Genomic DNA, 1097 nt, shown 5'->3' with positions numbered 1-1097 from the left:
ATTCACAGCTACTACTGAACCATTGTTGGGATTTGGACTGCAGACTGTAAGTCATCAATAAATTCCTTTACTATATAGAGACTATCTGTAAGTTCTGTGACTCTAGAGAACCCTGACTAATACAGCATCCTTCTGAGACATGACAGGGTCTGCATCTTGAACTGCAATTATCGGTACAGCCTATGGAACCCAGTGAAGTGACTTACCTGACTTTGACATAGTCTGAGAGAAGCCATCTATAAATAGCTTTTGTGGCGTGGGTCATAAATGTCCGTCCTTTGAAACTTGTCTTCTGAAGGAACCAGGGCAGGGCTCCACAGTGATCCAAATGGAAACTGAAAAAGAAACAGGGCCATCAGGGCTTTAGATAGCAGAGGCCAGTGCTGCCCCAATTCCTGCTCAACGGACAAAAGTGTGCTAAGTACAGCGGGACACTGTGAGAAGACTGAGGAGGCAGGCCAGGGCTCTCCTTTCATTGTGGGGCCTGGGGGGGTCAAACTCCTGTCAGGCCCGGCAGCTAGCACCACATCCTATTTTTCTGATGCCCCTCCACTCTAAGACAGCAACAGTGTACTCATACAAATAAAATAAATAAATCTTTTTTTTTCTTTTTTTTTTTTTTTAAATCTGACCAGCAAGATGGCTCAGAGGATAAAGGGACTTGCCAACAAGCAAGGTTGTCCTCTGACTCTCATGAATACTGAGAGTGCATGCTCATACATTTACCTGGACACACACGAGAACACACACACGATGTAAACAACAACCCACACCAAAGCCTGGAAAAACTGACCATCACAGCAAAGGCTTGTAGACAGGTGTAATCTTTAAAGGGAAACTTACTGACTGATCAATAGAAGGTCGATCTCAGCTGGGTCGATGAGGTCAATGTAGGGAAGAGCATCCATTCCTTCCAAGCCAGGGTGGATCCCACAGTCCAGCTGAAGGAGGAAAACCCCAAACAAACAGAACAGATGACAACCTGCTGCACATCTGATAAAACTCATCCAGCAGACAGGCACTGGGGTCACACTCAGAGCACCCGGCAGACAGGCACTGGGGTCACACTCAGAGCACCCGGCAGACAGGCACTGGGG

At 46.9% G+C, this 1097-nt stretch overlaps 1 protein-coding gene across 3 annotated transcripts in view; it reads right to left on the bottom strand.

The window, feature by feature from the left end:
* The window catches only part of Cpsf3 (cleavage and polyadenylation specific factor 3), a 26798-nt gene that overhangs the window by 21081 nt on the left and 4620 nt on the right, over positions 1-1097 (bottom strand). For all 3 annotated transcript variants that reach the window (XM_021202719.2, XM_029540693.1, XM_029540692.1), the window contains 2 exons: positions 844-941; positions 207-335 (listed from right to left, as the gene is read on the bottom strand). In XM_021202719.2, coding sequence (XP_021058378.1) covers positions 207-335; positions 844-941 — 227 coding nt within the window. The remainder of the gene's footprint in view (positions 1-206; positions 336-843; positions 942-1097) is intronic.

Source organism: Mus pahari, chromosome 7 (assembly GCF_900095145.1).
Source record: "Mus pahari chromosome 7, PAHARI_EIJ_v1.1, whole genome shotgun sequence".
Taxonomy (NCBI): domain Eukaryota; kingdom Metazoa; phylum Chordata; class Mammalia; order Rodentia; family Muridae; genus Mus; species Mus pahari.
The sequence above is the reverse complement of the archived record's forward strand: the minus strand, read 5'-3'. Positions and strand labels throughout refer to the sequence as shown.